The sequence below is a fragment of the Heloderma suspectum genome, chromosome 6, assembly GCF_057233095.1.
Source record: "Heloderma suspectum isolate Gila_16-S chromosome 6, 16-S_ref, whole genome shotgun sequence".
Taxonomy (NCBI): Eukaryota; Metazoa; Chordata; class Lepidosauria; order Squamata; family Helodermatidae; genus Heloderma; species Heloderma suspectum.
In genome coordinates this window covers 113,747,611-113,772,655 of record NC_139463.1, presented here as the reverse complement: position 1 = coordinate 113,772,655, position 25,045 = coordinate 113,747,611, and the positions used below count along the sequence as shown (strand labels likewise).

The following is a 25,045-nucleotide window of genomic DNA, read 5'->3' as shown; positions in this document are numbered from 1 at the left end:
CATAAAATTTTATTCTATTTCAAAATAAGTTTACCAAAATAAAGGCCACAAAAAAGATGAATGTACATAATGATAAATCAAAATCACTAAAGAAACAAAGACATTCATTTCTTGCCAAATGGAATTTTCAGATTATCTCAAACACTTCACTCTTCAAGTTCACTACCACAAGATGCAGTGATGGCCACCTTTGGATGGCCTTCAAAGCAGATTTGGCAAATTCATAGAGAATAAGGCTATCAACCACTGCTAATTATGATGTCTATATTGGAGGCAATATGCTTCTGTATGCCAGTTGCTAGAGAACTGTGTGTAGGTGTTGTTACACTTGAGTTATACTTGGGGGATTCCCAGAGGCAGCTGCTGATCACTATTTGAAAAGAATTCTGGACTAGATAGGCCTTTAGTCTGATCCAGTTCTTACATTATTAATTTAAAGTGACAGGAACAGTTTGCTTGGTCAAAGTTTTAACTGATCCTTGACTAAAGATTTCCCACACAAAACTCTCAGCCATCGTCATTATCACCCAAATAAGGTTTTTCTACATCAACTTTCCATACAAGCAGGCAAGAAGACCATACCATAATTCATATTATTATGCCAACCAAAATGAAAGACAAAACTATTGGATTAGCATGTCAGGGATTCTAGATATCATGAGAAACAGACTGGACTGGAATGTTTGTGTACAGCAAATAATTCTCAAATTAATTATACCTTAAATAAAACAATAGGAGAAATTGCCCATAATTTTGTTGCCATCCTAAATAAACTTTATTTTGAAATAAAACACAGTAAGATCAATATGGTCTATATCTAAGGAAACAGGATTAGGATTGGATGACAAGAATGGTTTTTCTTCTTCTTAATTTCTCCTTATTAGTTGCTCCTTCTTGTTCAGTTCTGGCTTCAGAACAATTATGTAGCATTTGGGAGAAAAAATACAGCCCAGTAATCCAGCACCAGAGGCCAAGATGGAGAAAATCTCCACCGCTACCATATATTTCCCTTTGGTGCTTAAATAGGTTGGGACAAAAGACACCCACACACTGCAAAACACCAGCATGCTGAAAACGATAAATTTGGCTTCATTAAAGGTGTCTGGCAGCTTCCGAGCAAAGAAAGCTATAACGAAGCTGACAAGAGACAGAAATCCCATATAACCAAGAATGTAGTAGAACATGCTGGCTGATCCTTCATTGCATCCCACTATGATTTCTTCAGGCAGAGAGTTCATGTCCACATCTGGGAATGGAGGGTCAGTACATAGCCACACCGTGCAAATAGTGGCTTGTATAAATGAACTGCAAAGAACAATAGAGTTTGCAAGTGTTTTCCCCACCCTTTTCCTCATCTTGGATCCTGGCTTGGTGGCCATGAAAGCCAGAACCACTGTAATGGTTTTTGCCAACACAGAAGAAACAGCCACTGAGAAGATGATACCAAAAGCATTTTGTCGCAAATAGCAGATCATTGTCTGAGGCCGGCCAATGAATAACAACGAGCAGAGGAAGCAGAGGAGAAGAGAGGTGAGCAGAGAGTAGGTGAGGTTTCGGTTGTTGGCTTTGACGATGGGAGTGTTCCGATGTCTAATGAAGATTCCAAGCACCAGTGCTACCATCACAGAAAGAAACAGAGCCCCAAAAGCCAAACCGATGCCCAGAGGTTCATCATAGGATAGGAAGCTTAGAATTTTCAGAAAGCATGCATTCTTCTCCTTGTTAGGATGCTGATTTGCTGGGCATTTGTCACATTCATTCATGTCTTAAAATGATGATGATGATGATGATGATGATGATGATAATAATAATAATAATAATAATAATATTAATAATAATATATTCCAGTTTAGATTTTCTGACATTGGGTATATTGAAATCTAATGTGATTCAGTTGGAGGTCCTTGAATTAAAGGGATATGGGAGTGCCCAGTTCCCTTTTAGTTAGGGCAAGTAATTTCACCACTATAAGCATCAATGCCCTATTTCTTATATGGAAGACACCTCTTAATCGTATATTTTAAAAATGGGTGTCCATGATCTATTCCAGTCCAATTTGATGAAAACATTTTTTAAAAAATCCACAGGCACAGCAAATTTAAAAGTGCTGAGAAATGACTCATTCTACTTCCCCCCCCCCACTTCCCAACGTGTCTTACATTTATTTCCAATGTTGGTGAAAACTACTACTATACTTGCATCTTTGGAGATTGGGCGGTATAGAAATGTAATGAATAAATAAACAAAGAAAATAATTTACTCCATCTGGACTTGTGGAATAGTCCAATCCATGACTGGCTAGGTAAAGTTCTGAGGAGTGGTTCGAACATTATTAAGGTTTTTCTACCCTGTCAAAGACTACGGCACAATTGCAAACTACGTTGTGCAGTGCATGCATGCTCAGTTTCATCCTGGGGCTAGAATGCTGCCAGTACTCCCAGTGTGTTCAGATGGAAGCTACATCGCAGAGGGTATCTAGTGGATTCAATGCAGAATGCCTATTCCTTTAGTTCTGCAATGTGATCTCTCAGTGTCAGACTACATCTTACAACATGGATTGGGATTCTAAGGTGGGGGAGTAGGAGGGTTTAACACTTTGCCCTCCCCTGTGATCACCCCCCACACACACACACACACACAGGCACAACTACCATTGATGTCGCAAAGAAGTGATCCACTTGGCAGGCACTGGGGCCCCAAACCCAATAATGACCACAGTGGAGTGCAAGAAGTTAAAAACCCTCATTCCCCCAAACTAGGATTCCAATTCATATACCCTGAACTTATGTAAAAATGAGGGGGGGAAATCCATAGCTACTAGCTACGTCTCTGAAGTAACATGTAATCTGACTTTCAGGGAATTGGTGGCTGACATGGAAGGGGAAGTTGAAGGATCATGGCTTCACATGGCTTTCTTAAAGCAGAAATACAGCACCAGGGCCCCAATCCCTCTTTCTTCCTTTCCATCTCATTGGAAAAGGAAAGGTGGGGATTAGGGCCCTTGTGCAACCTTTTAGAAGGCAGAGATATTGCATGAGGACCCTGATCCCTGCTGTTCCTGTTTGTGTGGTGGTGAATCAGCTCTCACAATAGGGGTACTCAGCCTCTCACTCTTAAAAAATGAGGAACCTAATAGGATGGGAGATGGAAAATACAGCTCATACAAACTATAATCCTATGCAGGTTTCTCAGCGCTTTTCTACATGAGGCTGTTAATCTGTTGTACTGACTTTCAGTTTCATCGCAGAATTGAGAGCTGAGCTCTACACAAGAGTTTTCCTTCCTGCCTTTCTGCTGTCTAACCTGTAGGTGGTGCTGTGGAATAGTAGAATAATGTAATTACAGAAATGGGAAAATGAATTTTGTTTCACTTTCTGAAATATTACTGCATTTTCCCCACTCTGAAAAACCCAGGAGAGTGCTTTCTAAGAATAGAAGTGAAACTGGAGGGTCGCAATGTTGTCTATAGAACCAATTCAAATGTGAGTGAGGAATTATGCATGCACAATAATTGCTACATAAAGGAAAGCTCTGAAAGCGCACAACACACACACATGCACACACAGCATATTTTAATTTAAAGCTCCTACTGCAAGTAACTCAGCCTTTCATCCCTTTAGAATAAGGGGGAAAAACCTGCACACAATCTGGGAAACCATGACATGACCAAGGTTGGGAAGAAAGGAGGCCAAATGAAGTGGGTGTTGTCATCTGGGGAACCATGGATGACAAGACTGGGACTGTGGGAGAACTGGATTTGGGCCTGGGTCTACGGATCTGCACCAATCTCCAGATATCTTTGAACATGTGGGACACATTCCCAGATATCTGGAGGAGGTGACATATATTGGCACTTTATCATAATTTCAGGGTGTAATAATCCTATGCATGTTTAGACAGAATAAAGTCCTACAACTCCCAGCATTCTGTAACTAGACATGCTGGCTGGGAAATTCATTGGGTTGCAGGACTTCTTTTCTGTCTAAAAGTGCATAAGACTGTGCTCTAAATGTTTTATGCAAACATCTCCTCTTGACCACAGCAAGGGATTTATATTAGGAGCCATTCAGTGACAGTGTCTCTCCCATCCCACCCTTTCCCACCCCATCCCCTCTTTCACTAAGTAAAATAAACTTATAAAATGTATGTAATTTATGTGGTCTGTTATGATGCCTCAAACCTTTCTGGCTAGAAATCTTCCCCTCTGGACAAGGATCACAATCATAGCAGCAAAATGGTTTCCCCTCTTTCCTTTTTCTTCTGTATCCTGGATGACAGTAGTCATTACACAAGGCAAGGGGAATAACCTATCAAGCAGAAAAAAGAGATAGCTTATTCATTCATTCTCACATTTATATCATACCTTTCTTTCCTCCAAGGAAGTGAAGATTCCATACGTGATCCACCTCCTCTTCTCTGTTTTACCGTCACAACAACCCCCAAGCCTGGAGGCTACTGGGGCCTCTGGGAGGAGCTGCAGAAAGGTATCCCTTTGTTATTTCCAGTTTTCATTCAGAGACAAAAAGGGGATTCCCCTGTGCACTGCTCCGCCTCCCAGTGGAGGGCAAACATCCTGCAGGGGAACCTCATTATCTCTGATCACAGATTGAAGATAACAAGAGGATTCCCCTACAGAAGTGATGGCTCTTCATTTTTCCAGCAATTCCAGGAGCTCTTAGGAGTACCACACAAGTGGAGTTGACTTGTCCTTTGCCTTCCCTTCACAGAGCAGGTGAAGAACAAGTGAAGGTGGGCTGCATACCCATCTGATGCTTGCAAGACTCCTGAGTGGGCTTCACTCATCCTTTATCTTCCCCTCGTAGAAGACCACAACACGGCAGGCTGAGGGCAGAACAGAAGAGGCAGGTCCCTCTCTTTCTAAACTTGGAGAGGGTTCTCTGAAGAAATTAGATCACCCCAAGATCTTCTCCAAGATCTCCCCCCAAAAGCTTAGAAAGACCATCCATATTCAGAATCACAATTTGTTCCTACAAGACTAATACATAGGGATGGCGGAGAATTCTGCCACGGATTTGACCCCCGAAACCTGTGGTGGAATGGCCTGCTACCCCCCGCCACCCTGCGGAATCCCCCTGGAACGAAACTTACCTGGGGCGGAGGCGGAGGCTCTGGCTCCGGCAGCAGCAGCTGGTCTTTCGGCTGGCTGCTGTGGCCACCATTTGCGTCCTGCCAGGCTGCCATGATAAGCTACATAAGTATTTATGTAGCCTATCACGGCAAAGAGCAGGGACGCAAACGGCGGCCGCTACACCGTTTGCACCGCTGATCTTTCAGTGATAGTCTATGTAAGTATTTACATAGCCTATCACGGTAAAGGCAGCCACGCAAATGTTGGCCACTATGCCATTTGCGTGGCTGCCTTTACTGTGATAGGCTACATAAATACTTATGTAGCCTATCACGGCAGCCTGGCAGGAGGCAAATGGTGGCCGCTACGGTGGCCGCCATTTGCATCCACAGCAGCCCAACTGCGGACAGAACTCCGGCTGTGGACGGCCCTGGCCAGTGGCTCAGCAGAGCTGCCATGGAGCAGAGCCAGCCAGGGAGGATTCTGGGGGGAAGGACAGAGTGCCTCCCCCCCCCCACGAATCACACCTGTGAAAAGGTAAGTGACTTTCATACATCCCTACTAATACACAGCCATGAAGATAAAATACAACAACTTTGCAGAGTAGAAATGGTCCTGCCTAGGGATGGCGGAGAATTACTCCCCGAAACTTCGGGGAGCCGAGCGCCAACATATTCGGCCCCCCGAACAAGTTTCGGGGAGAAATTCTCCACCCCCCCACCCCCTGCATCCCCCCGGGATAGGACTTACCTTCGCTGAATGTCCCTCCCGGCGGTGGGTCTGGCCGGCGGTTCGGTGGGTGTTCGTGCGCTATTTGCGTTGCCCTTATTTTCGCCGTAGTCTACGTAACGATTTACATAGACTACAGCGACCAAATAAGGAACGCGAATGGCGGCTCCCTATGGGGGCCGCCATTAGCGTACGCGCTTTTTTTTTTTTTTAAGTCACCCGTGATAGGCTACGTGACGATTTACGTAGCCTATCACGGCTGACTTTGCAGATCTAGCCGTGATAGGCTACGTTAATCGTCACGTAGCCTATCACAGGGGCGTTTTTTTAAAAAAAAAAAAAAAATGGAGTTCGCGGCCGTGAGAGGCGGGAAGCCTCCTCCCCGGCCTGAATTTCGGCCGGGCGAGGCAGGAAGCCTCCACCCCGGCCTGAACTTCGCGGGGGGAGCAGCGAAGCGCCTCCCCCCCACCGCGAACAACCTTCGAGGACAGGTAAGTGACTTTCGTCCACTCCTAGTCCTGCCATTTGTCAGGGATAAACAAGGCATCACATTTCGCTTTTGTACCTAGACATGCCAATCAGTTCCTACCTGGTTAAACCCGCTGTGCCATGTAATGGCTGTCTCATTAATGAGAAACACACTCCCAAGGGGTGATTGTGAATCCATTTTTCCTACTCTCACTCTTAAGAGGGATTTGTTCGGAAAAGTAACCCAGTTGATAATATCCAATCCAGTTGACAATTCACCTTTCTCATCAAACCCCACCTTGACCCCAGCACTGTTGTTAAATGAGACACTCCTGAGGAAAGGGTGGAGCTGGAATGAAAGAAAAGGAGGCCAATTACAGAAGAAGCATAAGATGAGAAGAGACAGAATTATGTAATTTTACATTTTACATGTTACAATAGCCTTCTTGTGGTACCCCTTAGTTCTTTTGGAGGGTGCACGCTGTGGAGAATTTTGTAAACCTCTATTTTTAATAGTGTCCTTCCCCCCCCGCCGCCCCAAACTAGTGTTTGTTCTTTTAGTTGATGCTGTTGCTACCCCCCCCACCCCCACACTACTAAATTAAAAACCCTTTTTTCAGAAGATTTTGGGAACCCAAGTATTTAACATCTTCCCTGTCTGTATTATTGTTGAGACTATAAAATAATTCAAAGTGGTTGATCAAATCTTGCAGTGGCTTGATACTATTGAATCTGGTATACTTCTAGTCCTAGATCGTCTCTGTGGATTGGGACATGGAGTCACTCTTTTGTGTTGCTTTCACTCATATCTGCAGGGCAGGTTGCAGAGAATCGCACTGGGAGCTCGTACTTTGGGGAAATCTTTCTGTGGTGTGCCTCAAGGTACCATATTGTCTCCAAAGCTAGGTAATATCTATACAGCGGTGAGAAAGAGTTTGAATGAAATGAGTTCGAATGAAAGAAAATGAGGCCAATTATTGAAGAAGTATAAAACTAGGGATGGCGGAGAATTCCGCCACGGATTTCAGTGAGGCCGAATGCACTGGCACTCGGCCCCCCGAAATCTGTGGCGGAACGGCCTGCCCCCCCGCCCCCCATGGATCCCCCCCAGGATGAGACTTACATGGGGCGGATGTTCCGGACGGCGGCGGCTCCAGCGGCGGCGGCGGCGGCGGCTGGTCTTCCGACCGGCTGCTGCGGCCGCCATTTCAAGTCTGGTCTTCTTCTTTTTTACCCAGATGTGATAGGCTACATAAAGACTTACGTGGCCTATCACGTCTGGGTAAAAACAACAACAACAATGGCAAAAACAAATGGCGGCGGCTCCGGCGGCTGCCATTTGTGTTCCTTTTTTTTCACCGTTTTAGTCTACGTAAATATTTACGTAGGCTAAAATGGCAAAAAATAAGGAACGCAAATGGCAGCCAGCGTAGCTGCCGCCATTTGTGTACGCATTTTTTTTTTACTTTGCCTTGCTAGGCTACATAAATATTTACGTGGCCTATCATGGTTAAATACAGGGACGCAAATGGCGGCTATGGCCGCTGCCATTTGTGTCCCTGCTGCCCAGCAGCCGGATGTCCGGCTGCAGGCAGAGCCGGCTGGCTGCTCTGTGGAATCCCTGCGGAGCGGAGCCGGCTGGGCAGGACTCCGGGGGGAGGGATGGAGTGCCTCCCCCCCCATCAAGGATTCCAGGGGGAGTGATGGAGCACCTCCCCCCCCACTGTGAAGCAGATTCATGAAACGGTAAGTGTCTTTTGTACATCCCTATATAAAACGGGAAGGGTCAGAGTTACTTCGTTTTGGATTTTTCAGATTGCAATTGCCTTCTTGTGGTACCCCTCCTTCCCTTTGGAGAGTGTGTGCCATCTATAATTTTGTAAGCCCCCGCCCCTCACTTCCAGTTGGAGCCATGGCATCTTGGTAGTGACCTGCGGTGCTCTGCAGGTTAGGGGTGCACGAAAGTCCCTTACCTGTCCTTGAAGCTTTTCGCGGTGGGGGGAGGAACTTCGCTGCTCCCCCTGCGAAGTTCAGGCCAGGGGGGAGGCTTCCCACCTTGCCCGGCCGAAATTCAGGCCGGGGGGGAGGCGCCTCGCCTCGCCTCGCCCGGCCGCGAACTAAAAAGTAAAAAAACAACAAAAACGCCCCTGTGATAGGCTACGTGACGATTAACGTAGCCTATCACAGCTAGATCTGCAAAGTCAGCCGTGATAGGCTACGTAAATCGTCACGTAGCCTATCACGGGTGACTTTAAAAAAAAAGCGCGTACGCAAATGGCGGCCCCCATAGGGAGCCGCCATTCGCATTCCTTATTTGGTCGCTGTAGTCTACGTAAATCTTTACGTAGACTACAGCGACCAAATAAGGACTGGGAATGGCGGCTCCCTATGGGGGCCGCCATTATCCATAAGCACTTTTTTTTTTTTTAAGTCACCCGTGATAGGCTACGTTAATCGTCACATAGCCTATCACGGGGGCGTTTTTTTTTTTCTTTTATTGGAATGGCAGCGGCAGCAGCCGGTCGAAAGACCGGCTGCCGCTCCCGCCCCGGACGAAGACCCGCCGAACCGCCGGCCAGACCCGCCGCCGGGAGGGACATTCGCCAAAGGTAAGTCCCGTCCCGTGGGGGTGCGGGGGGTGGGGGGGGTATGGAAAATTTCTCCCTGAAACTTGTTCGGGGGGCAAAACACGTTGGTGCTCGGCCCCCCGAAGTTTCAGGGAGAAATTCTCCACCAACCCTACTGCAGGTTGGTTATCTCAAACAGATATGAAAAGCTTGAGAAACCATTTAAAATTCCCCTGGAATTAGAAAGGGAATCTTACAGTACCAACCAGTTGAAATCTTGGAAGAACAGGCTGCTTTTGCGCTGCAGCAGAAGGGCTACAATCTAAGGTCAGTGGCCGGAGTATCATCTACTGAAAGCTGTTTGAAACTCCTAGTAATTAGGAGACTACGAGACATCTAATTAAATGTTTGTTTTTCTGTTTCTGCAATTATACTTGTTTGTTGTGGTTCTGGAAGTGGAGGATGGTGGTATCAAAGGGAAAAACCAAAGGTCTGGGAATGCCTCCTACCCCCCAATTGCTCCCCCAGCAAAGGTTTCTAGAAATGCTGGAGGTGAAGAGGAGTTGCTTGCTTTGATAAAAACTATGTCTTTTCAGCTATCAGTGCCGTCAAAGAAGCTTGGAACAATCCAGGACTCAATCACTTCCCTGCAAGGGCTGTGGATTTAATTAATATCTCTCTTCAAAAGATGGAAATGAAGGTTAGTGTGCTGGAAGATCAAGTTAATGCTCAGGAAACTGCTATGCAAGCATCTCACAATACTTTTTCATTCTCGAATTTCCCAATTGGAGGCTTTTACACGGAGAGCGAACCTTCATATTCTTGGTATTAAAGTCATGGCTGCTGATGTATGTTTGGCTGAATTTATGGATAAACTTTTGCATGAGTTATTGGTTTTGCCATCTGATTTTCTACTGGATATTGAGCATGCATATCGTGTTCTTGGCTCAATACGTGGCACTAAAGGGACTTCTGGGACTGTTGTTCAGTTTTCACGAGTTTCTACAAAAAATTATCTTCTGTGTCTGGCAAGAGAACGAGGTGAGCTGCAGTGGGGACAAGCAAATGACAAGATTATGCTCTTTCCTGATTATACTAAAGAAATTGCTGACAGAAGAAGGCAATTTACCAAAGCGAGAAGTCTGGCAAAGCAAATTAACCTGCAATATCATATTAAATATCCTGCTACATTTTGCATTCTTTTTGATGGCTAGATGAAAAAGTTTTTAAATCCTGACACGGCAAATCATGATTTCTCATTGGTGTTAACATTCAAACAAGGGAGCCAATTTTCTCAGCCTCCTGAGTTGGAATTTAGTCATTTTCACTGTTCCTCTGAAGTCTTGTTTGGGGTTTAGCTGATAGGATATCTGGGAAGCTTGCCAGATTAATGTTTGCATATTTTTGTTTTCTTTCTCCTTTGTGTGTTATATTGTATGTGTGTATGTGGGGTACACATATAAATAAATTTTTAGACATGATATTACCTAAAATAAATAAATGGTTTGTTTTTATTTTTTACTTTTTATTTTTTATCCTTTTAAAAAAATTCTTCTTCTTCTTCTTCTTCTTCTTCTTCTTCTTCTTCTCCTTTTTTAAAATTATCATTAATATTAGTATTACTATCATTATTATGGGATTATGATTATTTCTTGTTGGTTAAACTTTTAATGTTTACTACATGTCAATGGAATGGTAATAAATGGTTAATGGAAATGGGTGGTTTGCTGCTGTTTATTTGCTATAAGACTGAGGTTATAACATTGAAAGACAAGGCTCACAGTTTATGGTGCAGCGGATTGAAGATTTAATGATACCTGCAATGTTTGGAAGATGCTGTATAGGTATAATTTGCAATTGGACTTATATTTGGATATTTGGTTTGCTTTCATAGAAGCTTAGATATAATCTTTTGTGTTCTTTCTCTCTCTCTCTCTCTCTCTCTCTCTCTCTCTCTCTCTCTTTTGCTTTCCTCCTTATTTGTTTTTCTTCCCCAGAATACTGTAATGTTGGAAACTGTAGATTTTGACCGTGTTGTTGATATTGTTTATTTCACTTATAAAAAATAAAATAAATATAGATTCAAAAAAAACCCCTGTAAACCCCTATTTTTAATAGTGTCATCCCCCACCCCTAAACTAGTGTCTTGTGTTTGTTCTTTTAGTTCATGTTACTACTGCTACCACCACCACCACCACCACCACCACCAAACTGAGAAGTTGTTTTCAAAAGCTTTTTTGGGGCCTCAAGTATTTAACATTCTCCCTCTCTGTTTTATTGTTGACCCGCTAAAATAATTCAAAGAGGTTGATGGGACAGAACACCCCTTTATTTATTTTATTTATTTATTGCATTTATACCCCGCCTTTTTTCCTCTTGCAAGGAACCCAAGGCGGCTGACATTATCCTCCTCCTCCTCTCCATTTTATCCTCACAACAACAACCCTGTGAGGTGGGTTGGGCTGTGAGTCTGAGACTGGCCCAAAGTCACCCAGTGAGCTTCCATGGCCGAGTGGGGACTAGAACCCGGATCTCCCAGCTCCTAGTCCAACACTCTTGCCACTACACCACATTGGCTCTTTGAGGAAGCCATGCTTATTCTTCCACAGAAGAAGGGTTATTTTCTGTGTGTTTAACAAAGATATCTTTAATAATGATCTGTACTGATTTACCAGGAAGAACATTCACTCTGTAATTCCTTGGCTACTTCTTGGCCCCTTTCTAAAAGCAGCTATTTCCAATTATCTGAATGCATCAGTTGTTCCTGATTGGATCCAAAGTCACTGGCATCTTACTCCATATCCTGGGTAACATCATGCAACAATGGGACCCACTGCTTGTGTAACAGGGATTTTGTGCTTGAAAAGTAACTCCCCCAAATGAGAGGAAATGCTTGTTTCCAGATCAAACAGCTTGGCTGAGTTTAGTAATCCGAGCTGTGCTGATATGCCCTGTTCTGGAAATGTCATGAGCATTTCTGCTAGTTTGTGGTTCTTGTATGCAACTGGAAAAAAACAAACAAACCCTAACTTCAAGTATAGCCTGATGGGATCTGAGCTAGCAGTGACCAACCAGGAAAGGAATCTTGAGGTTGTGGTGGACTGGACAGCTCAATGAAGATATCAACCCAGTGTGCAGCTGTTGTAAAAAAGGCAAACTCCATGTTAGGCATAATTAGAAAAGGAATTGGAAATAAAACTGCCAATATCATACTGCCCCTATACAAATCTATAGTGTGACCACACATCTTCCAGTTCTGGTCACCACACCTAAAAAAAGACATTGTAGAGCTGGAAAAAAAAGTGCAGAAAAGGGCAACTAAAATGATCAAGGGGCTGGAGCATCTCCCCTCTGAGAGAAGGTTACAACAGCTGCAATTGTTTAGCTTGGAAAAAAGGAGGGTAAGGGGAGACATGATAAGAGGTCTACAAAACTATGCATGGTGTGGAGAATGTGGATAGGGAGACATTTTTCTCCCTCTTTCAAAATACTAGAACCCAGGGTCATCCCATGAAGCTGCTGATTGGTGGGAGATTCAGGACAAATGAAAGGAAGGACTTCTTCACACAGCGCATAGTTAAACTATGGAATGTGCTCTTCATGCTCAGAAGTGTGTCTCTTGAATTTGGCTGGTGCCAATGGTGAGAATTTTGTTTCAGTTTCCTTTGGTAAGAATTTACCAAAATCCACAAAGTAAATAGCTGGGAGAGAGAGAAAGTAATAGATAGATAGATAGATAGATAGATAGATAGATAGATGATAGATAGATAGATAGATAGATAGATAGATAGATAGATAGATAGATTGATAGAATGCAGGAGAAAGCAAAATTGAAAGGCCCTCACCCGGCGCCAGCTTATCTGGCTGAAAGGGGGGGGGCATTGAAGGTGGGTGGGGTGACAAGACGTAGGGGCCTCTGATTGGTGCACCCCAGTGGCACCACCATGCAAGGAGGGGCAGGCTGAGTTGCCTTAAACTCAGCCCCCCTCCCAACCTCAGCTCTCTGGCTCGACGCAGCTCCCTCCCACCCTCCCCTAAGCAGTGTGGGTTTCTTGCCGGTTGCCCTTTGGGAGCCATGTAGGAATTTTTTGGCTCACAGTTTGATTGGCCTATTACTGTGAGTCTTTTTTGCCTATTTCACACTGTTTTGCGGGTTGAGTGTGTCCTGTAAGGGAACACTGTCTATATCATCGGTCACATTCCAGTTGGCAGCTAGGACAGGCAAAAGCAGAAAGAGATTAGGGATGATGTGCATGCAGAGGCACCTTATGGTGACAGGTGATGCCTGAGGCCCCCCGAACGGGTTGTGCGGCTTGGCGGGGAGATAAGGATTGCCTGGGAGACCAACCCTCCTCACTCACCCAGGTGTTGTGCGGCACCGGGTTGGGGGTGACAGGGGAAGGTCTACCTCCCCCAGAAGGGGCAGTCCAGAGGGATGGCGAGATCACCGCCACCCCTCAGGCTGGGTATGTTTTCGCCCAAGAAGTGCCAGCTAGCCACTGACACAGTTAGATGCCCATCCTAGTTACTCCTTTGCAGGTATTTCAATAAATGTGGCCCAATTTTCAACCCAAGCTTGTTGTCTGCGTCTTCTTTAACCCATCTCCACTCACAATTGCCAATCCCTACTTCTTGGCGGATTTGGTGCTATTAGTGTATCTAGACACAATTGCCTCAAACATTATTTTGTTCATTAAAAAAGTGCATCTTCCATGTAAGACATTACCTCGAAATGGTGTACCTTAGGATAATTCAAGCAGTCTGCATCCACCATAGCTGTGTGTTTGTTCCTGGATGAATACATGGCTTGCAAAGCATGTGCCACAGCATGAACACCATTGTAGATGCTGTAGCTTTGGCTGGTCATGCTCATTTCAAAAAAAGGCCCAGGGAGGGTTTCCAGCTTCTCCTCCCCAGTACAGATGTCCTTTGTCTGCTTATCCGCATCTGTATCTGGAAATAAACAGTCAAATGCCTGTTCCCAGAAGACCCTGATAAAACCATCTTCATCTGAATGGGGATTCAGGATCTGGAGGAAATCTTGGAACCCTTGCACTTCATTGGACTGAACTGCAAAGGAGAAGGAACCATGGAAGACTTGTATATCTAGAGATCGGTGAAATGTCTCTGATGAGAAATTCCAATCAGCTGTCATAACCCACACCTTGCATATAGGTGTCACAGCATGAAGTTCACCCAGATTCAGCAACAGCAGCAAATCTAACATCATTAGGGTATCAGCACTCACAAGAAATACACTGATATTTGTCTTGCTCAGAAAAATTGCCACGTTCAAAGAGTGGTCTAACAAAGTATTAACATCAAAAATGTTACTCTGGGTTGGCATTCTTTCAGTGAAAGCAGTACAGATGCCATTCCTGGAAAAAAATGCTGACACCATCTGCACAAACCTTTCTCCTTTATTGTCACCCATTGCCATGATCCCCACCCACTTCCACTGGAAATAGAGAAGAAGATGGACAAACCCAGTGTACTGATATTCTTCATTGGGGGCCATCCGGTATGAGGATGGGATGTGGATTTTATCACTTGTTTCCAGAGAATATAAACTGTAAGAGACCTAAGCCAAAAGACAGGCAGAGAGAGGAAGAAAAGAAAACAAAAATCATCCATGTAGTGTAGATGATGTGCACTTTGATAATCCCACATTTGTTTAATAGTAACGCCATTTCTCTCTATCCTATTGGTATCCCAGGAACCCATGTAAAGCACACATGGAGTTTCTGCTCATTGTAACCAATGGAAAATTACATGAGACAAGTTTGGCTAAAAGATGATCTTGGAATGGTGTATGGTTATGGTTGTTTGCTTTGAGATTGCTTGCTGAAGTTTGTTTTAGATCTATGTTCTTGTATATTGTTCTGTTCGCGTGTGCTTTGTTTAATTGGCTTTTAAAATCTGTATAGTGTATTTTTAAATGTTTTAATCTTTGTAAACTGCCCAGAGAGCTTTGGCTATTGGGCAGTATAGAAATTCTCCCCTCCCCATTGCCTTTTCCTTGTGCATCGTGTCTTTTTTAGAGTGTAAGTCTGCGGGCAGGGACTGTCTTCTTTGTTCATTGATTGTAAGCCACTCTGGGAGCCTTTTTTGGCTGAGGAGAGGGATAAAAATACAATAAATAAATAAATAAGCAAACAAATAAATAAATGTAATAAATAAAATAAATATAAATAAATAAAAGATGGTGCCTGGCTTCCGGTCACACTGAGCTGGTTTGCACAATTACCCCATCACCCTAGTAATAAGGTGAGAATGTTCTCTCTGTTAAGCTGCGTGATGGGATGGAGAGTAAAATAGGGTTTTCATGTGCATGGGTGGTTAATAAACCACAGTGGCTTATTAACCACCTGCATGCATGCATGCTGCCCAATTTCCCTCACTACCCTCACTGGGCACGGCTTGCCATTGCCTGTGAAACTGGTTGGAGCAGGGAAGGTTTATTAAGCTATGAACCCAGTGGTCAATGAACCACCCAGAACCTATGGCCTGTTCTAGGGTTCCTGGGTGGTTTGTTAATCACCACAGCCACCCACCCTCACTGGGTTCACAGGTAATGATGACAAGCTGTTTCTGATGAGAGTATTTAGGGAAATTGGGCAGAACATCCCAGGAATACACAGGATGGTTAATAAGCCATTGTGGTTTATTAACCGCTTGTGCACATGCTAACTGTCCCATCTGTGGCAGTAATTTTCATTGAATTCAAAGGGATTTTCTGCACTAGTGACTAGACATGTACAAGAGTATGCTGCAAGTTTATTTGCTCCCTCTGTCTTCATTGGTTGTGAGGGCTGCCTTTGTGTCGCTTACAGTGTGCAACCTTACATATGACTACTCAAAAAAAAGCTCCATTCTGTTCAAAGGGACTTATTGCCAGTGTGATTTACTCACAACATTATGCTGCAAACCAACATCCACCTAGGTGGCAAGAAGCCATATTGAAGTCAATCAGACATACTTTTGAGTAGATGTATAGGGGAAATGGAGATTCCCCTATATATAGATGTATAGGGAAATTCCCCTATATGTATAGGAGATTCCCCTATATGTAGATGTATAGGGAAATTCCCCTATATGTATAGGAGATTCCCCTATATGTAGATGTATAGGGAAATTCCCCTATATGTATAGGAGATTCCCCTATATGTAGATGTGTAGGAAAATTCCCCTATATGTATAGGAGATTCCCCTATATGTAGATGTATAGGGAAAACTTCATTGCAAGCATTCTGATCACATAGCTTCCAACATTTCACGAACAAAAACAGGAATATTTGTTTATTTGCAAAATTCATTGTTACACCAAGGATGAACACCTGAGCTCTCTCCCTCACCTTTCCTCTGCTTGCTGACATTTACACTGCAATAGCTTCCCTATCATGTATAGTCTTTCAAAGCAGGCTATGACCTACTGTAGACCATAGCTGTGGGGTTTTATTTTATTTTATTAAAAAATGGTTAAATATTTAGAGAATGCTTCACCCCCAAATGAAGCTGTTCTCACTTATTAAATTCTTATGCTGTATGAAAATACAGGGACAGTGGGTTCTCAAGAATGGGCACTAAATAATAAGAACTGTCTCTGGTAAATAGTTACACTTGGAGCACGTGCCATCTAACCTGTGGGATCTTGTAGATCTCTAAGATAGTAGCCATGTGGAGTGAGGTGTCAGAGTCAAGGCCCCCGATGACAGCTACAGGAGTCTTCTGGATATCACAGTTGTAGTTTAGAACACTCCTATCCTGACTAAAGAGAAGGTTCAAGGTGTTCTGATATGTCATCTTTGCATCAAAGTGGCTGTCATAGATGTGTAAGCCCAAGGTGATGTTGGGTAAGAGGTGATGGTTCTCATTGATCTCTTTCACAGCAAATGCCAAGGACAGGACGTGCTGGTAGTTCTTTGGCACAGTGCTAAAATAAGAGACACATTAAGTATAATACTAGATCTTTCCTCCTCCTGCAGAAGGTTATGCTAACGGAAAGCCTATCATGAGGTTTCAGCTACCATTATCTATAGTCTATAGTGAAAAACTAAAAACCATAAAGAAATATCATGAAGACTTTAAAGCGAATATGGGGAAGCCATATTTATTACCCAGATGTCTTACTAACAGGATAGTTTTCCTTAGATTTTTTTTTTATCTGATCGTTTTAAAAAGCCATCTAAGCTGGTGGTTACCACCATATCTGGTGGCATCTCTCTAAGTAATGTAATGCATCAGGACATAAGACAAAAGGTGTGTATGTGTCCACATGTGCATATGCATGCAAAGAAAATGGAAGGGAGAGAGTTGTGGTAACAGGAATTGCTGAAGTACAGAACAAAAAAGAAGATAAAAAATAAATGACAGAAAGAGGGGTAAGCAGAAACAACCTGTGCATCCCCCTGTCTCTCCCCCCACCCCGAACAGCATAAATGCATTTTGGAATATCATTTTGTTTTCCAAGTATAGAAAAATAACTAGGTCATTTTCAGAAGATTCTCTCTTGTTTCCTCCATTCGTAGGGATCATTAATAAATTTCGGTTATGTTACACAGAAGAGTACATGATTTCCTTACATTGGTTCATCAAGAAGCTTTCTTTTGGGGTGTTCATCAAATGATACACTTTCAGAAAAGGAGAAGAGCTGAGAAGTGATCCCACCAATGATGAGATTCCCTGGCTGATAATATTTGAACTGCACGCTCAGGGTATCGTTCATGGTACACACAGCAGGATGTATCTTGCATGCTGCTTGAGGAAGCAACAGCAGCAACAGAAGGAAGAGCAGTGGCAAGAAGTACACTGTCCCCCATAAGGCAAAAGCTCCTTCCCTTGGCTTGAATCCACTGTTCCTGTCTTGATGGGTATTGTCCAGCATCAGCCTGGTTAAAACATCCTTCTTTCAATGGCTCTAGAGCGTGGTGCAAAACTGATATTCTAGCAGGCCTTTAAATTTATGGGGAAACTGTCCATGAACAGACTGACAGAGCTTTTAGTTATTTACGCCCTCCATTCCTGCTCTGGCTTGTGCAGGGCTATTTACATCGGGATTTTGAACACTTTTATGTCAACTCTCAACAGAAAAATGCTCAAACATTGTGACCTGAGTTAATTACAGGGTGAACAATTAGGTCTGTACAGTATTGTATCCAATGGGGACAAGAAGTGAGCCAAACAATTAAAGTAAACACTAGCAATAATTGCAAGCAGATTGCATAGAGCCTGGACTTTTCCAATATTGTCATCAATTTTAATTTATCCATCGTGGTTCCCATGCTATTCCTAAATATAGTGCTTCTTTATGCTCAGAGGAGCAGAGTGACACCTTGCAGTCAAAGTTAAGCACCTTCAAATCCTGTTGGGTTGGATCCAAAGAAATTTCCCCTGAAAGAGGGGCTTTTCCCAGTGGAGGAACCATGTTCCTCTGTCAGAGGAAGCTTCCCTGAATTCAACTCATGACCAATAGGCTGATAAATCTGCACCCAACCCAATGGGTTTTGTGCTGAGACTTGTTTTAATTCCGTTTATTATTTTTCTGCATAATATTGGAGTGCATTTTTGCAGAAAATACTCGGTATATATAGGGGACTTCCCATATACATACACAGTCAACCCCCAAAATCTTCTGAGGAAGCCTGAATGCTCATTGCATGACCAATGGGATGTCGCCAGGTAATGGCACGTAAGCAGGCCTTCTCGGTGGTGGCCCTGAATCTTTGAGACCCTCTCCCTCATGTGTTTCAGAGGCAGAAATGCTGCCAAATTTTAAACACCCCTTGAAAACTTATTTGTTCACACAGGCTTTATCTAAACTTTAATGGATTTTGTTATTGCTCTGTTTTATTGTCACATTGTCGTAATATTTTTAATTATGTATTATTTTATCTAATTTTTAATATTTGTATTTTTTAATGTGAAATGCTTAGGGAATTTAGTGTATTAAGTGGAATAAACACTAGGGCTGTGTATAATATATTAAGTGGTATAGTATATTAAGTGGTATAGTATATACCATTTAGTATCCTAAGTGGTATAAACACTAGGGCTGTTCACAGACCCCTTGATCCAATGCTGAGGGTGCTTCGGGGCTTCATAGGTGGATCTGATTCGCTTCGAGCCACTATGTGCCCCTTCTGCCTTGCCTTGGAGGTGGTCCAAAGTGACTCAAAGTGCCCCACTTCAACTTGGGGCTTGGGCTTTGTGCCAAAGCAGTGCACAGCCCTAATAAAAGCATTATACATAAATAATATCTGTGCAAAATATTTTCAAAATACCTCTATCTTCCGCTCACACATTTTTGTGCCTGTCCTCAGAGATTGTTCTTTGATCTGTGGCTAGTCCAGCACAATTTTTGTTTGAATCAAATAAATGTTAGCAGGGAGAATTCAGCCAGTTATTCCTTCCCCCATTCTGAAATGGATGAGTGGGGGTCAGGCTGGCATTTTCCCTCTTGGGTGGTGTTGTGAGGTGGGGCAGAAAAGGGCAAGCTTGCAGACTGTGTTGGATAACAGGAACAACTCTGCAATGCTTCCAGATACTAGGGGGCAATAGATAATGTTTTGCTTCAACAGGCTCATGTCTTATTCGTCCCCCTTGTTGTCTGATCAGTTCCTGCTTCCTCCCTTTCCTCTTTCTCCTCCTCCTGCCTTTGCAACAAGCGCCATGCAGTCTCTCCAGAAAGGAAGCAAGTAATCATATAGAATCATAGAATCATAGAATAGTAGGGTTGGAAGGGGTCTACAAGGCCATCGAGTCCACCCCCCTGCTCAATGCAGGAATCCAAATCAGAGCATCCCTGACAGATGGCTGTCCAGCCTCACCTTGAATGCCTCCAGTGTGGGAGAGCACACCACCTCCCTAGGTCATTGGTTCCATTGTCATATTGCTCTAACAGTCAGGAAGTTTTTCCTGATGTTCAGCCGGAATCTGGCTTCCTGTAACATGAGCCCATGATTCCGTGTCCTGCACTCTGGGATGATCAAGAAGAGATCCTGTCCTTCTTCTCTGTGACAACCTTTCAAGTACTTGAAGAGTGCTATCATATCTCCCCTCAGTCTTCTCTTCTCAAGGCTAAACATGCCCAGTTCTTTCAGTCTCTCTTCATAGGGCTTTGTTTCCAGTCCTCTGATCATCTTTGTTGCCCTCCTCTGAACCCTCTCCAGTTTGTCTGCATCCTTCTTAAAGTGTGGTGCCCAAGATATGTGGTGCATATCTCATGCCTTCTCTTCCTTACACTTATGTACCAAGCTTTAAGGGGTGCTCATAATTAAAAAGTATTAAATAGCCTTCTCTGCAAAAGCACCAATAAAGTAAGTTGTTTTGGACTTCTTCTAACCTGGCTCTAGACTGCATTTATTGCCTTTCATACTAAAAGTGGTGTCATCACACATTCTTTATATAAATCAACTCTGCTAAAAGTCAGACCACACTTTCCAGCACAGACAAGCATGCATATTGTACTAAAGCTAAAGAGGGTTATATATGCCACACAAACCCTTTCACCGTATCTCTTTGCAATATGTGTCACAGCCCTACCACCAACACTGCCCAAGACACCATGGCTAGATCTACACTACTGCTTTATAACAATATTGAAGTGCAGTTAGGGATGGGGGAGAATTTCTCCCCGAAACTTCGGGGGGCCGAGTGCCAATGCATTCGGTCCTCCGAAGGTTGTTCGGGGAGAAATTCTCCGCCCCTCCGCCCCCCGCCCACCCCCCGGGATGGGACTTACCTTTCACGAATGTCCCTCCCGGCGGCGGGTCCCGGCGGTGGTTCGGCAGGTCTTCGTCAGGGGCGGGGGCGGCAGCCGGTCTTTCGACCGGCTGCCACCGCTGCCGCCATTACAAGAAAAGTAAAAACAAAACAAAACACCCCTGTGATAGGCTATGTAACGATTAACGTAGCCTATCATGGCTAGATTTGCAAAGTCAGCCGTGATATGCTATGTTAATCGTCACGTAGCCTATCACGGGTGACTTTAAAAAAAAAAAAAGCGCGTACGGCTAATGGTGGCCCCCATAGGGAGCCGCCATTCGCGTTCCTTATTTGGTCCCTGTAGTCTACATAAAGATTTACGTAGACTACAGCAAAAATAAGGACAACGCAAATAGCGTTGCCCTTATTTTCGCCATAGTCTACGTAAATCTTTACGTAGACTACAGGGACCAAATAAGGAACACGAATGGCGGCTCCCTATGGGGGCCGCCATTTGCATACGCGCTTTTTTTTTTTTTCAAAGTCACCCATGATAGGCTACGTGACGATTAACGTAGCCTATCACGGCTGACTTTGCAGATCTAGCCATGATAGGCTACGTTAATCGTTACGTAGCCTATCACAGGGGTGTTTTTTTTTTCTTTTCTTTTGAAGTTCGAGGCCGGGGAGACGGGGTGCTTCTCCCTGGCCTGAAATTCGGCCGGGCGAGGCTGGAAGCCTTCCCCCCTGGCCTGAACTTCAGGGGGGGCAGCGAAGCACCTCCCCCCCACCGCAAAGCAAGCTGCAAGACCAGGTAAGTGACTTCCGTGCATCCCTAAGTGCACTAATAACTGTTGGGGCACATTACTAGGGATGTACGAAAGTCACTCACCTTCTTACAAAATTGATTCGCGGTGCGGGGGAGGCGCTCCATCCCTCCCCCCAAAATTCTGGCCACGGGGGGAGGCTCTCCATCCCTCCCCCCTGAATCCTGGCCGGCCGGGTCCGCAAATGGCGGCAGCCGTAGCCGCCGCCGTTTGCGTCCGTGCAGTCAGCTGTGATAAGCTACGTAAATGTTTACGTAGCCTATCACGGCTGATTTTTTTTTAAAAAAAAACGCGCATACACAAATGGCGGCACCCATGGGCGCCGCCATTTGCATTCCTTATTTTGACATGTCTTAGTCTATGTAAACATTTACGTTGACTACGGCGAAAATAAGGGGAACGCAAATAGCGTAGCGTCTACGCTATTTGCGTTCCCCTTATTTCCGCTGTCTTAGTCTACATAAATGTTTACATAGACTAAGACGTGTCAAAATAAGGAACGCAAATGGTGGTGCCCAAGGGCGCCGCCATTTGCGTAGGCGCAGTTCTTTTTTCCTTTTAAATCAGCCGTGATAGGCTACGTAAACATTTACGTAGCCTATCATGGTATTTTTTTAAAATCTAGCCGTGATAGTCTACGTAAATCTTTACGTAGCCTATCACATTTTTGTGTGTGTCTTTTTTTTTTTTTACTGGAAATGGTGGTGGTGGCAGCCGGTCAGAAGACCGGCTGCCGCCGCCACCAAACCCCCGCCGAACCACCGCCGAACAGCCCCCGCAGCTGCCGCTGCCAGGAAGATTTGCCCAAGGTAAGTCCCGTCCTGAGGGGGGGGGCAGACCGTTTCGCCACCGATTTCGGGGGCCTGAATGCGCTGGCATTCGGCCTCCCCGAGATTCGTGATGAAATTCTCTGACATCCCTACACATTACACATTCAATATACCACTTTTGTAGTGTTATTTCCTGCTTTTTATTCCACTTTATCCAAAATACCACAACAAATGTCATGGGGCTTCATCACACGGACCTATTATCCTGAGATTGAGATTGCTCCTTCACGGAAGTTTGCGGGCTCTTTACATGATGTCATGACTCTGCCGTGACCCTCCTGCACTAAATGCCCTTTGCTCCATTTTTAAATAGATCGCAGATAATGAGCTATCAAATTACTCCTTGTGTTCCACTTCAGTTTCCTCTGTGCAAAGAGTTAAAGCGGCAAGAAGAGAAGCAAGATCAAAGAAAGATGATGGAAGACTCAGATATGGGGAGAAGCGGGGGTGGAGGAGGAAGCGTGTCAATGGTGATCCTGCATTTAAAACAGAAGCAGAAAGCTCCGTTTCAAATGCAGGATTTTAGGCTGTTGTAGAAATGCCCATTGTGTGTCCTACAAGGTATAAATACCCAAAAGGGTGTTACAATGATGGGATTGTTATGATATGACAGGGTGTACATCTAGCCTGTGAAGAAATGCCCTGCATAAAAATAACTGTTGTTGCTAAGTAATATTTATGTTGTGTGGCCTCTTTGATGCTACAATGTATCTGAGTAAGACTGAGGCTTTGTTTTGTTAATGCCAAAGGCCCATGTAGCAGTTGCCGAATGAAGTTTAGGGATGGCTAGAACGCTTACCTGCTGTTCCAGGGGCAGGGGTCCACAGGGGGGGAGGTGATCCGTTCCTCCCCCTCAGAATCTTCTTCGGCCGGCTCCACTCCGCAGCGATTCTGCGGAGCCGCCAGTCAGCTCCGAACCCCCAGCGATACGGCCGCCATGGCCACATTGCTGGGGTAGGCAGGGTGAGTCTCCGGACACAAATGCCACCAGGGATGCCATTTGCAGCTGTAAAGGCCTTAGTTTAAGGTAAATGCAGCCGTAAATGTCTGCGTTTGCCTTAAACTAAGGCCTTTACGGCCACAAATGGTGTCCTGAATGCCATTTGCGTCCGTGGTTTTCATTAACGTGATAGGGTATGCAAATATTTGCTCAAGGAGACTCACCTTACCTGCCCCAGAGATATGGCCATGGTGGCCATATTGCTGGGGCTTTGAAGCCAGTGGCAGGGAGGATCCGCAGGCGAGGACTTCACCATTCAGGAGAAGGTAGGGGATCCGATCCTCCATGGACATCGTGGGGCCGGATTCAATAGAATCTGGCCTCATTGGGGTCCATGGAGGATTTCTCCAACATCCATAGTGAAGTTCTGAAGCGGGAATGAGAGAAAGAATTGCTCTGACTGTTAAATGGGGCCTGAATCAGGTAAATTTGATTCTGATGGGCTGGGGATTCTAGCTAGGTGGAAAAGAGTGGTTGGGAACTGACACTTAAGATATGTCTGTTGAGGTAAGATATGGCTGTTCAAAACACCTCTGAGTGTTTTGAATGTTGCCACTGGTGGGAAAAGTAGAAATGCATTGTAAGCAGATAAAGAGGATGTGTTGGGATGTTGTAAAGCTGAAATGTTGTAAGAAGATAAGAAAACTGTTCTGGAATGTTTTGTTCTCTGTATGTGCGTGATTCAACTGTAGCAGCCCATACTAGCATGTTAGTATCTGATTGGCTGAGCACTGTGGCACAGAAAGAAATGGCAAACTATCTAAAGTTTCTGCTGACCTGAGGGTGTGGACCTCCCGTGTGTGCGATTCACCCATGCTAGCATGCTTGGCTTAATAAAGGCTTTTAGTGTCAGTATGCTCTGTTGAGAATCTGCTCGTATGGACCTCCCGTGTGTGCAATCCACCCATACTAGCATGCTTGGCTTAATAAAGGCTTTTAGTGTTAGAAAACCCCCAACCCGCTGTGTTCCTTGGTAAGGTCTGAAAACTTTCCTCCACAGAAGTCATTAGAGGCTTGTAACAGCAACAGTGCCTCTTGAGTCCTTAAGAATGGTCACTAAGCAGTCTTTTGAAAACCCCAAGTAAATATTAGTAATCCTTATGTACGAAGTACCCATTTAATAAATTATCTTGTTTAATAGTTCATCTTGTCTCTAGATGGCCATCTCACACCTACGCCTCTTAAACCAGGTTACTAGGAGGTTTTAAAGTATTCTAAGAGAATTGGTGGCAGTGGAATGGGACGCTAGGTTATACTGGGAGAGAGTTCCTTAGGCCCTGAAAAATAAGCATTTGCTATAAATTCGAAACCCCATAAGTGGGATTGCCCAGTCAAGGAGTAGTTTCCCCATAGGTGGTGGCAGTACTGAGAAGAGAAAATCCCCTATAAAGGCCAAGTAGGATTTTTATGTTTTAATTTTTTTTAATTTTAGGTGGGGGTTTTGTTGTTGTTTTTGCTTCTGGACAGGTAGAAAGGAAATGACATTTTCTCCAATTCTACATTTATCCCTGAGGAGAGCATCATATGAGGGTAGCCCCAAACAATTAAATAGTTTTGTCACAACAGCAGAAAGCTGATTATAAGCAGAGCCACTGATTAGTTCTTTGAGAATGCCAATAAATCTGTAGAATCAGGTAATCCAGTAGACATTGTTTACTTGAACTTCCAAAAAGCTTTTGTCAGGGTCTATTGCTATAGACTCCTGAGCAAACACAGAATTCACAGATGATCTCTCCAAATTGGGCAAATGGACATTAAAATGATATATGTGGTTCAAGGTGTATAAGATGATGTATGCACATTGGAGTAAAATAATAATAATAATAATAATA

General features: G+C 44.1%; 1 protein-coding gene across 1 annotated transcript; it reads right to left on the bottom strand.

Annotated features, from left to right (window-relative positions):
• Positions 1–866: 866 nt before the first annotated feature.
• Positions 867–4,298, bottom strand: LOC146342599 (vomeronasal type-2 receptor 26-like). The gene is made up of 2 exons (XM_084808617.1): positions 4,181–4,298; positions 867–1,765 (listed from the first exon to the last, which is right to left on the bottom strand). The coding sequence occupies exon 2, from the start codon at positions 1,761–1,763 to the stop codon at positions 867–869; it is 897 nt and encodes a 298-aa protein (XP_084664743.1). The 5' UTR covers positions 1,764–1,765; positions 4,181–4,298.
• Between the last annotated feature and the right edge of the window lie 20,747 nt (positions 4,299–25,045).